The sequence below is a fragment of the Balearica regulorum genome, chromosome 5 (assembly GCF_011004875.1).
Source record: "Balearica regulorum gibbericeps isolate bBalReg1 chromosome 5, bBalReg1.pri, whole genome shotgun sequence".
Lineage (NCBI taxonomy): Eukaryota > Metazoa > Chordata > Aves > Gruiformes > Gruidae > Balearica > Balearica regulorum.
Window position 1 is genome coordinate 11,489,581 of NC_046188.1, and position 12,711 is coordinate 11,502,291.

The 12,711-nt window shown below is 37.9% G+C and overlaps 1 protein-coding gene across 8 annotated transcripts in view; it reads left to right on the forward strand.

Moving 5' to 3' along the window:
* The window catches only part of PPP1R13B (protein phosphatase 1 regulatory subunit 13B), a 71,647-nt gene extending 58,979 nt beyond the window's left edge, over positions 1-12,668 (forward strand). For 4 of the 8 annotated variants that reach the window (XM_075753451.1, XM_075753452.1, XM_075753448.1 and 1 more), the window contains exons 10-18: positions 20-175; positions 3,438-3,607; positions 4,453-4,954; positions 5,522-6,288; positions 7,869-8,006; positions 8,092-8,225; positions 8,961-9,127; positions 10,011-10,210; positions 11,149-12,668. In XM_075753451.1, coding sequence (XP_075609566.1) covers positions 20-175; positions 3,438-3,607; positions 4,453-4,954; positions 5,522-6,288; positions 7,869-8,006; positions 8,092-8,225; positions 8,961-9,127; positions 10,011-10,210; positions 11,149-11,190 — 2,276 coding nt within the window. In that variant the 3' untranslated portion in view covers positions 11,191-12,668. The remainder of the gene's footprint in view (positions 1-19; positions 176-3,437; positions 3,608-4,452; positions 4,955-5,521; positions 6,289-7,868; positions 8,007-8,091; positions 8,226-8,960; positions 9,128-10,010; positions 10,211-11,148) is intronic. The other 4 variants (XM_075753456.1, XM_075753455.1, XM_075753453.1 and 1 more) reach the window with 1 other exon arrangement.
* The last annotated feature ends 43 nt before the right edge of the window (positions 12,669-12,711 follow it).

The following is a 12,711-nucleotide window of genomic DNA, read 5'->3' on the forward strand; positions in this document are numbered from 1 at the left end:
GCCTTGGTGTGTCCGGTAGAGACAGACTGTGGGTGTGTGAAAAAATCTCCAGACACCTGGAAGGTTTCTGATTTAGACATAATAGTGGATCCTATTCTGTCACCTCCCACTTCTCTTCAGTCTGCTGTTCACAATGTCATCCGCCTGGCACCTACTCTCTTTGACACCCAGCACTGTGAGTCCGTAGAAGATCTCTGGCTAGCTAAGAACTCAGTGTTTAATATGGTCATCTGAGCTCTTGCATACAGATGCATGTTAAACAGCATCTTTAGAGCTTGTGTTGTGGTCTGGCATGCAGAAGATGCTGTGGAAATGTAAAATTGTTGAGAAGTTGCTTTTCATCTTTGCAGGAAACAAATTTGCAGCAAATTCATCCCTGGAGTACTAGAGTAGTGTACTAGGGATGAAGATTTTTTTGGTTGAAAAAACTTGAAATTTTCTAATTGTTATTGGAAAATTCATAGTAATCACCAAAGCATGTTTTATTATATCTACAGGTTCAGCTTGAGTTACTTTGTGGGGAAACTTTGAGTTTCCATGTTGCACTGGCCCCAGAGTTGGGATAAAAGCTCACTCTGTCCAAGTCAATAGCAAGAATCTTGCTGACTTCCATTGGACAGAAATGTTAATACTTGGTTTGCACTTCAGTTGCTATAGTAAGTGTCCTGGATCCAGACCTACAAAAAATTTTAGGAAAAGCAGAGAAAATGCACAAAACCTATTATGTCTACATGTCACTGTCTTATTTATGTAAATGCAAAATGGACTGTTGGGAGTCGAAATACTCTGGGTGTTGGGTAGTCTTAGAAGCAGTGGACAAGAGGGTACAGTTGGAGGAGAAAATAAAGCCAGTTGGCTGAAATGACTGTGGGGTGGCTGAGAGCTGGAGCTAGTAAGGGCTTGTCAGAAGGGCGTTGCCATCAGATGGGCAACAGTGGGACCTGTTCAGTCACACCAAAGATAGCAGAAGTCAGATGCTGTTTGGTTGCCTCCTCTGAGCACCTATCATGCAGCCTCTGGCACCATACACTGCAGCTGCAGATTGCAACAGCAGCTTAGTTAAGTGCCTGAGATTCAGCTTGGGTTGTGGGAGTACGTGAGAAAAGCAGTCACAGAAAATGCATGGTAGTTGGCAAGTCTGCCAGATTGTAATATGAAAGACATGGATGTGGTAACAGTTACATTCTGATGTTTATGTAAGTAGAATGAAACAGAGAAATTAGAGAGAGGAGAGAGAGTCTGAATTTACTTCCAATCTGTTACCTCAGAATTTGGGGATGAACATGCTAATATTTGGAATTGGAAGGTTTACAAAAAGTTTTTGTATAACTGTCTTTCTAATACAAGAGTGTGGGCTTGTATTTGCAGGTAAGATAATGACATTCTTTGGGATTTTTGCTGTTGTTTCTGTAAGTACATTCTTCATAGCTAAACTTATGGCCAAAGATGTTTTCATGTTTACCATGAGTCAGTTATAACACCTTTTACTGATTTTCTACACAAAAGTTTTACTGAACCATAACCTTACTGGAGTTATGGAATGTCCTGTATATTTTGTACAGTAAATGCTAATTCAGTGCATACTTGGAAGATTTGCTGTTATTTAGTCAAAGTGTTTAGACAGTCATCTTTTTTGGTCTTGTTCTTGATAACCAGATGATTAAAGACAAAAACAAACAAAAAATCCAACACATCCAGTTCTTGGATGTTGCCAGTACTAAAGCTGGGCCTCATCACTTCCTGGTAGTCTGCAAGTGTAAAAAGTGATTTCTGCACTATATGCTATATTCGCAGTGTAAAAACATGGAAGTGTTAACCTTGTTTAAATGACTAACCACAAAAATACTCTTGCTCCAAAGTAATTATCTCTCAGAATTCAAACACAGTTGATCTGAAAGGTTAATAGAATATTGTGTGTGGAATATCAAGGAATGGTCTGCACATATAATTGAAAAATAATTACAGTGGTAGCTTAAATGCAGAGGTCGAACTTCTTATTTTTTTGCTCACTTAAAAGTGACAAGCCTATAAATATGTTTGAGCTAATAGGCTGAATTTGCACTCATATAGTGAAAACATTGGGTGGTAATTGTCAAGAAATCTTCAGGTTGTCATTTCCGTGGGGTGGGAAGAAAAGAATAAAGCTCATGGATCAATAAAGAGGATAAGGCTCATGGATAGAAAGTAGAGTGGTGATATTAAATTCACTGTAACTAGAATATTCCTATGCAGCTTATTCTTAGACTGTCCACTATACTAGACAGAGGACGGAAAGAGTAGCCTTACTGATTCTGTTTTCTAGGGGCTTAAAACTCAAATGGAATGGGAAACTTTGCCATTAAATAACCCAGTTTTCATTTGATGTTGTCTTACGGTAGGGTCCAGAAATCTCAGTAAATCTACACACACCCCCAACTCCCCTCCATTTTAGTTGTTATCCTCTAGTAAAGTTAGTTACACGTTACATGTCATCTTTACTGATTCTCAGTGTTCCACTAAGGTAATTACAGGCAATAGGGAAGGAGAAATGATCTCTGGTCTCCTTAGAGTAAGAGAAACCTGAAGTTTAATCTTTTAAAGGCAAATCAAAGCCTTAGGATCTATCTACTTCCTAGAAGCCAGATCTAAATGCTATTTAAACTCCCTTGCTTACTTAGAGAACAGAAACTAAACAGTCTCACGCAGTTGTTGAAGTAACATATCAACGCATCCAGACTTTATTAAGGATTTGTTGCCTCAGTTTATGTACAGCTATGCGTTATTTTTTTTGCATATGATGAAGATAAAAGCCCATGACTTGTATCTTGACACGGTGAGTTGAAGTTGTCAGCTGACTTTAAAAATTTCTTTAAAATTAAATCTCTGGGGCAATTCTAATCAGGTGAGTATGTTGAGGAAAAACAAAAGGTAGGTTAACCACCACTTCCAGCAAAGGAATGTATGCTTTTGTTCCACCCTGTTGTTGAAAGGAGCTTTTACATCCTGTTATGAGTGAATGAATCTAGTAACCATAGTTTATATTTGGAGTAAGTCCACTCCGAGCTTACATAGACATAACATTTAGCATAATTTGACAGCGTCTCTGCATAATGCCAAAAGAAATATGTTGACAAAGTGTTTCTATGAGGATTTGTGTTCTGAACTTGTTTGCCTTCTAATAGAAGAATATGCAACACTCAAACCAAAATTTTAACCAACTTCTTTTCTATAGGAATTTTCAATATAATTTGAATATCAAGGTAATGAACAGCATATTAAATGCAGTGATTGGGCTTTCAGTATTGATTTCCAAATCAAGCATTAATAGTGATTTATCTCATTTCTGAAATCAAATTAATCCTGTTGTAATCTAAGCTATTCCATTTCACATGTTGTTTTGCTTGTTTACAATGGTGGTGTGGATTATCTTAAATATAGTATTTTTGTCTGTTTTCAAGCTAATGATGGAAATTGGCCAATACTTAAACAGAGCTCAACCCCTGTGGTAAAACCCCCTCAGATCTCCAACACAGACTGGAAAGAATCAAGCATGGATACTGCTTTAAAACAAGGAACTATATCCAGCCAGCCTTTGCCAACTTCAGTATTAGGAAGTACTGATAAGCTGGTGGGTTTCATCTGTGATATATTTATAGATCTGCTTTGCTGAAAATAATGAACCTTTGGCTTCCATAGCTGAACTAACTTCAGTTACCTACACATTCAGTTTCCCTGCTGATGATTATTTTAAAAATCATAAAGAACATTACCTTTGTATTCCTCCTGTTCCTTTCTGTTCTTACCACATTACAATTTATATCTTTTTTTTCCAACTTCAGTAATTCATATTCCTTCCTGTTTTTTTACACATCTGATCTCCCCTTTTCTCTCCCTTTGCTTCTTCTAATCATCTCTCCCACCTTCCTATTTTTATAATTCAAATCTTTGTTACCATTTTTCCTTGGTGTAGATTATAACTTTTTCAATGTGCTCTTTTTCCCACACAAGTCTTACAAAAGTGAGTCCGCTGGTGGCGTCTCTCTGCACTGTTGTTCTAGTACTTTATGAATTCTTTAAGATGGTATTCTTTAAAGAATAAGGACCTTGTCTTTAAATAGTTTTGGTAAACTCTGATACCACATTACGTATTATCAAATATGTTATCAACTAGATGCTGAGATGCAAAACATAAAACAAGTTCTTCAGGCTTTGAAAGTACGCAAATAGTTTTGGATTCATATTATTGTATTATAGCTGAAGATGCCTTTAAACAGTGGCCTCTGACGTATGATGAGGTCTTCTGATAAATTCAGGTAGAATCATACCTAGTGATTAAGGAACACAAATTGTCTATATTGACTTGTTTGCTATCACACAAGATAATTTAGTATGTTTTGTTGAATGAGGAATGTTCTTGCTCACAAGTATGTTATTTAATTAAATGGTATATACTTTTTTATTGGTTTTACATAGGGTCTTGACCTGGGGAAGGTACCACCAACAATTCCTGGTGTAAGCAAGCAGTTGCCTCAAAACTACGGGACCTATCCAAGTCCAATTCCCTTAGGAACAGGTTCTACAAATTCTCTAGAAAGAAGGAAGGATGGCAGTCTGCCCAGACCTGGCACAAGTATAACAAATCGGCAAAGACCTGTTCCACTTCCGCCACCAAGCAATGTACATCAGCCCAGTTCTTCACAACAGATTCAACAGAGAATTTCTGTACCTCCCAGCCCTACGTATCAACCGTCTGGTCCCCCCTTGTTTCCCGGAGGAGATGGCAGGCCAGAGCTCCCTTTGACTGTGGCAATCAGACCTTTTCTGGCTGATAAAGGATCACGACCTCAGTCTCCCAGAAAAGGGCCACAGACAGTGAACTCTAGTTCCATCTATTCAATGTATCTTCAGCAAGCAACACCACCAAAGAATTATCAACAAGCTGTATACAATACCTTAAATAAGTCGGTAAAAGCAGGTAGAATATATTTTGCTTTATTTTTTCCCTTTGAAATAGACTGTTGAGATCTTCTTATTGGGCTTAGTTTACTTTCTGTATCAGTTTGAAAAATTTGTCTACATCAGTGAGAAGAGGAAAGATATTTTTATGTATGCAGCATGGCAGAAAAATGATCCCATATATTTTGGGGGTGATAAAACGTAATTGAATGTATACTTATTTAAAACAAGATGCAATTAGAACAATATTGTTCTATCTATTAGAACAATAGATACTCTACCGATACTTCCAGAAACAAGTTGAAAAAACAGTGTCTAGAGAGGAGAGGGTTTTTTTCTCCTCTTACTGTTTCCTCATGAAAGAGGAAAAACATTCCAGGGTGCTACTTGTAGCTACTTGTAGCTTATAATTGTAAGAAGCATCACATCATTTATTTCTGGTTTGATAGGTTCCAATATATTTTTTTTTTCTTTCTATATTAGCGTCAAACAAGTAGCAACAGACACATATGCAGTTTATTTGCAAATATTTTATTATGTAATTTGAGAACAGTTCTTCACTGTTTCCCATCTTTCTTTTCTTCAGTTTATGGAAAACCTGTATTACAATCTGGTTCAACTTCTCCCTCACCCTTGCCATTCCTTCATGGTTCTTTGCCTGCCCAGACTTCCTCACAGCCACAATCTCAGCCTCAGACTGAGGTCTCTGAAAAAGATCAAGAGCTGGAAAATGCTCCATCATCCAGTGAAAATAGCAATGTGGAAAACATTCCTCGTCCTCTCAGTCCTACTAAGCTCACACCTATTGTGCATTCACCCCTACGATATCAAAGTGATGCTGACCTTGAAGCTCTGAGAAGAAAATTGGCCAATGCTCCTAGGCCATTAAAGAAGCGTAGTTCTATCACTGAACCAGAAGGCCCAAGTGGACCAAATATACAAAAATTATTGTATCAGCGCTTTAATACTCTTGCTGGAGGAATAGAGAGTGCTCCTTTTTATCAGCCAAGCAATCCACAGGACTTCATAGGCATCCTAGCAGATGTTGATAACGGAAACACTAGTACCAATGGCAATATTGAAGAACCTATTTCCGTGCAACCTACAGTTCCTCTTCCTGATGAGCCACCCCCTTCGTCAGATGCCAATGACAATGAATTACCTTCTCCTGCTACTGAGGAACTGATAAGCACTGAAACCACAAATCAAACATCTGAGACAACTGAAGATAACAACAACAATCCTGCTATAGTTCCTTCTACTGAACAGTCACCCAGTCCCACGCCTGAGGTCAGTTCTCCAGTAGAAGATGAAGCTCCTTTGCCACCTGCTCTTCCTCCTCCGCTTCCTCCAGTAAGTAACAAAGCAAAAAGACAATTTTGTGAACTGTAGAATTAGCTGTGTGTTTAAGCACAACTGGAAGATGGTAAGCTTATGCTGAACACTATGTTTGCACTTCAAGTTTCATGATACTAAAAGAAAAGAAAACCAGGAGGGCTCCAATGAGAATTCTGATGGGTTAGTTTCTTTGGTACTGTAAGCTATTTAATAAGGAAAATATGCATCCAGGCAATGGGAGATTGTGTATGTACTTTAGGCTGTGGAACTTTTTACAGGATATAGTCTCGTAGGACTAATTCTGGGACCTGAGATTCCATTAAAAATAATTTTTCATTTCTATGGGCCTACAAAGATAACAATTTGTATGAAACGAAGGGTGAGCTATGGCAGCGGGAAGCTTTTTAATTTGCAAGCAAGCTGAAAATAACTGTTCTGAGAAAAGTGCACTCGTTTTCCCCCACAGCAGAGAGATGTGAGACCAGGGCTGACAACACTAGCAGCAACACAGCTGACTTGTTTTAGCAGAAATGTTTTTCTAATGGGCTTGTTGCATAATTTGAATTGCTTTCAAAGTCCCTCCTCCAGCTGCACCAAGATATTTTAAATACTTGTCATTACCAAAATCTACAGCATATGGAGAAATGAAACTAGGGAGAAAACTGATTATTTTTTTCTTAGTTGTTGATATGACTCACTTTAACATTGGTTTCAAAGAGTATCTCCACTTCTTGATTCACGGAGGGACCTTGCATTCCTCTGACAATTTGACTGCAGTGTGCACAGGACCTTGTATGCATTTTCCATGAGCACAAGTGGGCCAGGATACTTCTGGGAGAATGGAATATGCCACCAAAAGATACTATTCATACTGTGAGAGGTGTATTTTCCAAACTGAAATAGCCATACTGAAAAGGAGCATAAATGAAAACAGATCTTCCAGTGCTAGAGATGAAAAACACTCTATAAAAGCTGTAATTAATAATAGACTTTTTTTCTGGAAAGTGACAAGGATACATGTGAATGATTCAGAATATGCTCAAACACATTTAAATGTGTTTCAGATCTTGAGAATAGCTGGTGTTATCAGAAGAAGCAGAATGTCACGTAAAATAGCTTTGTGTTCTGTACTTTTCCTTTCTGCAGCAAAACTCTTTGGTACTGACCTCCAGCAGATACTTTTGCTAATTCAAGGCAAAGATTCCTCTGAGTAGAGACTGATACTCAGGCTTAATTGTGGCATGCTTTCTAGTCTAAGCAAAAGTTTTGACAGTGTCTCAGACAATGCACCAGAAACACATTCAGCTTATGTTAGATACAATGAAAATAGTGGGGCTCAAAAATCATTAAGTACTTTGTTCCTTGTATTTAATACCTTTAGAAGCTTCTAAATTATATTGGCACACTTTTTTAACTGAATAAGTCGTAGTAAGATCTCAAGCCTTTTAGTTAGAGACTTTATAATGGAAACGTTTGTGTACCTCTCCTTACCGTTTGAGGAAGATGGGATTCTTAATCTAGTTAAAAAGTAACCGAATTGTTTGTAATACTTACGCAACCTGAAATCATGCCTTCCAACCTTCATCTCTACTCAGACAAAACGTACCAACTTGAAGAAACCTAACTCAGAAAGAACAGGCCACGGTTTGAGAGTGAAGTTCAATCCATTGGCCCTCCTCCTAGATGCCTCCTTGGAGGGAGAATTTGATCTTGTACAACGAATCATATATGAGGTGAGCTTCTAAACAATGGCAACCCCTTTAAATATTTAGGGGAGAAAAATAAAAAAAGTGCTGAACTATTTTATGTTTTCAATAGGTTGATGATCCCAGTAAACCAAATGATGAAGGAATTACACCTCTGCATAATGCAGTGTGTGCCGGTCATCACCACATTGTGAAGTTCCTGCTTGATTTTGGCGTAAATGTAAATGCAGCAGATAGCGATGGGTGGTAAGTGTCAAGATTTTTACCTTAGCATCTGGGAGAAACACCATTTTGATGCACATTTAAAATTAGTTGAGACCTGTTCCTGGGGGAACAATTTCCTTACCCCCAGCAAATGAACACTGTCCAATCTCTAGGTGGAGACGAACTCAAATGGAAAGTTACATTGTGTTCAGTTCATGTGCTAGCACACTTAAATCATAAAGTATACTACATTTTGGTTTTACTTAGTAGTATAGTTGCATTTCTTCTTCACATGCTGAAATAATGAAACTGTAAATAACAAATGACAAAAGTTACTTTAAGTTTCATCTTCATAGAACCCACCACAGATTTTTGGTGTTCTTGAACAATCTGGCCATGCAGGTAGATGTAGCACTTCTGACACATTTGGAGGGGATGTGAAACCTCGCTGTGCTGATTGGTTTCGCCCTCACCTTATTTTACCTTTCAAACTTCCTGCTATTGGAAAATATCTCTTTATACCCAGCAGGTTTGTAAGCTATAAAAATCAACATTTTTCCTAAAATCTATTTTATAGTGTTTGGCTTTACTGGAGTAACATAAATCCTGGAATCCACTCCAGTTGCTTGACAGGTTTTGGACAATGCATATATATACTATAATCATAAAGAACAATTTCCTTTAAAAATAGACAGGCTAAACTCTATATTGCAAGACAAAATAGTTAAGATTCAGGGAAGTTTCTTCTTTAATGTCTATGTTTTTGCTTTATTTCAGGACACCCTTGCATTGTGCTGCTTCTTGCAATAGTGTTCATCTCTGTAAACTACTGGTTGAATCTGGGGCAGCTATTTTTGCTTCAACTATAAGTGATATAGAAACTGCTGCAGACAAGTGTGAAGAGATGGAAGAAGGTTATATTCAGTGTTCCCAGTTCTTGTATGGTAAGCTGTGACGCTACTTTGCAAACTTTTTTTAGCTTTTCTAAAATTCATCCCTTCTTGTCTCTGATCTGCATAAAACATTGCTTAGGTCCCAAACTTGACAATGTAGCACTTCGCCTGTTCTTTCAAAATGCAAAAACCAGATTATTCATGATTATGTCGCTCATAGTCCTCCTGTTCTTTGAGTTACTTCACAGGCTTCTAATGTTACAGATTTTTAAAGTTAAATTTCAAGGAAATGCTTCCACGGGGAGCTTTTGACAATAACAGTGAGTTGTCAAGCACCTTGACAGAGATACTCCAACTTCCAGATGCACAGACTTCTAGCAGATCACATGAAGAAACACATATACTTTATGAATCATTAAATTACAGAATGTATTCAGTTACTAAGATATATTTTGCAAGAAAAGTACCTTGATGGAGCAGACATTTTTAATTTCCATCAGAGGATATAAGCTTTATTAAGGTTCTGTATATCTGACACTGTGCAGATTATCAAAAGCTTCAAGTGTTACTGTGTAAGGCCTGCTGTAGAAAGCAGGCCTGTGCGAAATATACAGCAGCTCTGCAAAGCTGCTTTGCTCAAACATTTGTAAAACTATTTTTATCCTCATTTGAATAAAAGATTGTAGTTTCTATTGCATATAAAATAAAAGAGAAAAACCTCATGCCCTACATTGGTTTAAAATAGTCTGTAAAATTTGGTTTTATCATGCAGTTACACTTCTGAAAGCATTTCATCATGGAAGGGCTGAAAATTGTTCATGAAATTTTACTAATAAGAGACTAATATTAGGGCCACAGTGTCCACACTAAAAATCTCAGAGGGAAAACCAGGATATTTTACTGTCTTGTGTGTTCTCTAATTTGTTGTTATCAGGAGTGCAAGAGAAGCTGGGAGTGATGAATAAAGGAGTGGTGTACGCTCTGTGGGATTACGAAGCGCAGAATAATGATGAGTTGTCGTTCCACGAGGGCGATGCCATCACTATTCTAAGACGCAAGGATGACAACGAAACAGAGTGGTGGTGGGCCCGCCTCAATGATAAAGAAGGCTACGTGCCTAAAAATCTTCTTGGGGTAAGTTCTTTTTAAGGTGCCTTCTCCCTTCTGTTTTTTACTTCCTCCTGAAGTAGGAACACAAGATGGATCTTTGGTCAGAATCCCTCTGTGCATCATCTGGATACACTGCTATGAAGTGCTGCAAAGCAGACTACCCTTATTCCCTCTGGCCTCTGTCATTGTAATGAAAAAGGAGAGGCTATGGTTAGGAGATTAGTGCTCATTTTGGTTTGGCAAGTTAATGTATTTAATATAGTTTATGCTTTAATTGTTAAGATTCCCCCCCACCCTTGGCTGAAATATAGTGCCCCTATGTGAAGTGCAGGGGCTCTATTAGGCAGCCTGAAGCTTTGGCCCAGGAAGTTCTTTAGGAAGGGTTTTAATACCTGTCACAGGATAAGCAATATATATAGCTAGGTACACATTTAATATATACAATAGATAGCTAGGTACACATTTAGAACAGGAAAGAGCCTTGACAATGACCACTGTAGGCAAGTCGTTTATGCTGCTCTCGGTCAAATGGAACACTGCTATCATGAGAGACCAGGAACGTAAGGCTGCTAAGTAGAGAGATGATACAGAGGATAAAATGCAAAGAAAACCTTATAGAACAGGAAATAAGCTCTCTCAAAGGCTTGACAGGGAATTCTTGTACTTGGATAAAAGCATCCTATGGTCTAGTCTGGGATCTTGATCTATATGAACAGTCATGTTCAGAGCAGCCTTTTGCTGCTGTTGGCAGGAAGAAGTCAGCCCTTGGTCTCTTGCTGTTTCTGGTTTAATTTTTCAGAAGTTACCCAAGAACATGCTGGAGCTTACAAAAGCCTCACCCCCGAAACACTTTGCATCACCCGGTTCTTGTTAATAAGTACCTCTTGGTTATAATTGAATTGATTTATATAAAACTTGGTATCAACCATGCAAAGCCTAATATTTTTATTCTGTTTTTACAGTTATATCCACGAATAAAACCTAGACAGCGAACCCTTGCTTGAATTCAATTGTACAACAGTGCAATACCGTGCTGGTAACTGGAAACTTAAAACATACACTGGAGCCATCATTTCTGATCATTTCACACAGAGAAATAAAACTATGATATTTAGTTTTAATGGTGCTTTCTCTTGTTAAATGGACAGCATCCAAGATTTTCAAGATCTGCAGTTTGTAAATGAGGATCGTTTTTATGTGACCCGCCACTGATGAGGAGAGCGATACCTCCACTACCTACAGTGTTGCGCCAACTATCGTCTGAAGCAGTGTTTTAAGTTCTGTGGTAGGAGCTTTCTTGTGTTAAATGTTCAGAGGTGTCATTTGCGGAGTGCAGATATGCTGTCCAGTTTGCTCCAACCCCACAGTAACTGTCCCATGTCAGGATTTTGGATATTTTGTTCGATACCAGTGAATGTTGAGTTCTCATTACTGATCAACTCTTTGGGTTCTAGGACACAAGATCTTCACCTATTACATGCATAATTAAGTAGTCACCAAAGCTTTATGAAGGCTAGGATTTTAAGTGGTAACATGCTATATACACACTTAAATCCTAGTCTAGACAACCCCAACAAAAGCTTTACATAGTCTAGCATCTAGTATTATTTGCGTTTAGAATCGAGTTAGAGAACTAACGAAACAACAGTATTTATACACTTCTCAAAACCCCTATACTGTATTTCACCTGGTGTTTTATTTTCTTATTATTCAGCTTACAGCACCAGTGTTACCTCTACTCATGTAAAGATTCCCCTCCTAACCACCTGAGCTCGTCCATTCTGGACAAAACAGTACTGAACTTGCAGCAGCTTAAGGGATTTGTATGTCTGCATGGATGAAAGTGCAATAGTTGAAAAGGGTAAGAGTCTGGTGAGGGTTACACTGTGTAATTTGAAGTCTGCTTGAGTCAATTTAGAAGAAACTATGAAGGACTGGATAGAAGTAGGAAGAGGGTTGTGTAGATGCTAAGTCAAGGAGAAGAAAGTAACAAGGTTTGAGGAGGATTTAAGAAAGGCAATAGCTTATTTGAGGACAGTTTCTGTGGTTCTTGGCAGCCTACATCTGTTGCCAAGGCAAGTTATGCAATAACCTATTCCACTACATTGTAGTTTCAAGCAAAAAAAAAAAAAAAAAAAGCACTTCACTGGAGTTTTAATTGTACATGATTTTATATACCAAAAGTATATTTTGAATTTCCCATTATAAGTTTTAGCTGTATTTCTTGTAATTTTCTCCCATTTAACAGTATGCAATTTGATTAATTCTTCATGTACAAGTTCTGTGTATAATTTATATATCCATTTCTGCAGTGCTGTAACTTGCTTTTACCACAGGTTAGCATTAACTGTATATATTGTGGTGAAAAGTGAAAGGGTATTATTGTTGAAGAATTTGCTACATGAATGTGATGATTTCAAGAGCCTAGGATACACTAATTCAGAGAACATGTAAATGTGCACAATAAAGTACTGCTAAGGCATGGCTGCATTCTCCAGTATTTTTATACAGGTAGCCACAGCAGA